Consider the following 3,100-nt stretch of genomic DNA (forward strand, 5'->3'; position numbering starts at 1 on the left):
ACTCTCCAGGAGACCATTGCGTTGATTTTCACCGTCATACCCAGCTTGTTTCGCCCACAGAAGACGACCTTTGCGCACCCCCTTCTAGCAGCACATCAGCAATATATATATATATATATATATATATATACAATTTCGTACTTGATATGGCTCTCACCCAGCCCGTTTCCCCCCCTGCGCGGCAGCCATTTGGAGTCATTGACCCCTCACGGCTGCGTTTTCTGCAGAGCGCGAAAAACCAACAGAATGGTCAGTTAGAGGTGCTTTCTTATCTATAGTTGTAGATCAAAATATATTCCAACCAACCAAAAAACACGTCCATAGCCACTGACGATTCCCGCGCTCGATAGGAATTCCAACCCCTTATCTCAAACGCCGTCTAGACACATCTGACCTGTCCGACACGGAAAACGTAGATCCGTCTGCTTTCAACACTCCAAGTGCGAAAAGGGCCAGAGGCACTGGTGATGAGGACGTCTCCAAAACCGCTCCAGGCTCTGCGGCCAAGTTCGTCTTCGTCGCCCCCCCGAAACCCAGCCTTGCGAAGAACCAGAAGCATCTCCAAACACCACTCTCTCAAATCAACAGGGCTTCTTCCCTTCCCAACTCAGCTCCGCTCCGTGCCCCAGCAGGGCGCTCTCCGAAATCCAAACCCGCTAAGGCCTTCTCCCGCCGCAGTATCGGCTCATACACCCGCATTGATCCGCTTTCATTTACCAAAACTCGTGTCGCGTCACGCGCTCCCTTTTCCATCGCTGATGCCCTCCATGGAACCCTCAATTCGCTCAATACCAGGGCTCTCAGCACGCACAGCACCAAACCGCAGACACGGACGTTGCAGAGCGCTAAACCCTCACCCCTGGATACTAATGTCAATATTAATATTATCAACAGCAACAGCAGCAACAGTAGTCGCGTCAACCGCAATCACCCCAAAGTCTGGGACTTTGAGATCTACACCGATACCGAGCAGGATGAGATGGCGAATCTCATGGAACACTCAACATGCGTGCTGGATATTAGTGACGATGAGGATAAACTGCGAAATGTAGACGATCGCGGGAAGGAAAATATTCCGCCTCCGCCCCTGGACTTTGCGGGGGAGCAGGATGCGGCTGTTGATGACGCAGGGGTGACAGTCGCTCCTTCTGCTGCTGCGGCTGCTGCTGCTGCTTCTCTTTCTGGCGCCGCCGCCGCCACCGTAGATGGCGTGGAGGGGCGGAATGTGGAAATGACGGATGAACCGCGTCCGCGCTCAGCGCTGGGCGAGCTGGATGTTACGCGGTTCGTGGCTGTGTCTGAGGAAACAGATGAGGAAGAGCAGGACGGAAATGGAAGTGAGAATGCATGCGTACTCAACACTATCGACCCAGCAGCGATCCCCCTCCCACCACCAACCGGCCAGGAAGAAAATTGTCAATTTCAAGACGAGAAACTCTCAGAGTCGGATCCAGAGTCGCAATCTCAACGCCTTCCCCCATCAGCTCATAACTCCTCCCCCCACAGCCCCTACCCTCATCACCATCATCACCAACAACCTCAACCAAAACCAGGCAATCCCACTCTAGCCAGCCACGCCGCCATCTCCGCATTGATATCCAGTACGGCTCCACAAATGCCTTCCACCAGCACCGCCAAAAACCTCACTCCTACCTGTTCTCTTGCATCGTCGTCGTCGTTACCCACCAACAACGAGATAGAGATAGAGATTTGGGAGAGCGGGAGTGCGGCGGATGAAGCTGAGGCGGAGGCTAAAGGAGATGGAGTGATGGAGTGATTTGGGGAGTTACTTTCTTTCCTTTTTCTAAAAAGGTTTGTTTTCATAGCAGGGAAAGTGTGTAAATGTGTGTCGTATACATACACACATAATTTCCCTTTTATCAGGTTTGCGTGAATATTTATATTCAATTTTATGTATCTGGCCCCGTGTGCTCCATTGTTTCTTTAATTGTTTTATTTTTTCGTTTGAGGAGTTACTTTTTGGATTTGGGATTTGGGATTGGGATTCGGGGATTGGGATTCGGGGATTGGGATTCTACAGCAACGTGTTGGACGGGTTGGGTGGCCCCTTTCTTTCTCGATTTCGCTAGTGATTTGAGCTGCGGCGTTCTGGTAACTGGTCACTTTGTTGTTGTGTCTTGTTGTCCTGTCCTGGCTTCTGTTTTCCCGTTTTCTCTCCGGAGTAGTAGTTGTTACTTTGGTTCGTCACGTCTGATGTCCTTTCCGCCTCGGTTTTGTCTTCCCTTGTTATCTCTGTCTTTACATCTGCGCACCGCTAGTTAGTTCCTTTAGGAGCTAGCTAGCTGTTAATATAATAAATAATGTGTCTTAAAATATGCAATATGCGGTGTCTTTTAAGTTGAGCTTAGTCAATCTATGATTTTCATATTTTTTTTCTTTCACTCTCACCCCCACCCTCACCCTCTTGCTTGGTTTTGTCTTTTTTTTTATTATTATTATTGTCTTCTCATCGCGCGCCTCGTTTTATTATTGGTTGTATGTGGTGTGTGGTATGCGGTATGTATGCTTGCTCCGATGTATATATATATATATATATATATATACTATTTTCAACGCTCTGCTTTTTTCGTTTCTTCCTTTCTTTCTTCCTTCCTTGGTTGATTTACGTGTTTTGTACGGATATCGGGGGGATATATATATATAGCTTTTCCCCTTTGCGTGGTGAGGGGTAGTAGTGATGGAAGCAGCGTAAGGCGTAGAGTGGATATAGGTAGGTAGGAATGTATGTATATCGTTTTCTACACGGGAAGAAGGAAAGGGATCTACATGTACATGTACATCTACCTATCTATCTTGACTTTGTCCGGATTTCAGGCGTAAGGGTTAATTACAGTAACTTGCCTGCTACTTACATGCCGGACATCTCCACGTCATCATCATCATCTTCTTCTCCTTCGCCCTCCTCGTCGTCGTCCTCCTCTCCCTGTCCCTCCTCCTCGTCCTCGTTCTCCGTCCCAGACTGGCGCATTTCCCCCTCCTCCCCCTCCTCCTCCTCCTCTCCTCCTCCCGCAGCCTCATCGTCCCACTTAACCCTTTTGGCCTGATTTCGCCCGCCCTCCTCCCCTCCCTCATCCCTTCC

The 3,100-nt window shown here is 49.3% G+C and overlaps 1 protein-coding gene across 1 annotated transcript; it reads left to right on the top strand.

Annotated features, from left to right (window-relative positions):
- Positions 1–146: 146 nt before the first annotated feature.
- HCAG_00421 (predicted protein) lies at positions 147–1,777 on the top strand (the record flags this gene model as incomplete). The annotated part of the gene is made up of 2 exons (XM_001543325.1): positions 147–249; positions 417–1,777. 2 exons carry the CDS (start codon positions 147–149, stop codon positions 1,775–1,777), a joined length of 1,464 nt encoding a protein of 487 aa, XP_001543375.1.
- Between the last annotated feature and the right edge of the window lie 1,323 nt (positions 1,778–3,100).

This window comes from Histoplasma capsulatum, genomic scaffold, assembly GCF_000149585.1.
Source record: "Histoplasma capsulatum NAm1 scaffold_1 genomic scaffold, whole genome shotgun sequence".
Lineage (NCBI taxonomy): Eukaryota > Fungi > Ascomycota > Eurotiomycetes > Onygenales > Ajellomycetaceae > Histoplasma > Histoplasma mississippiense.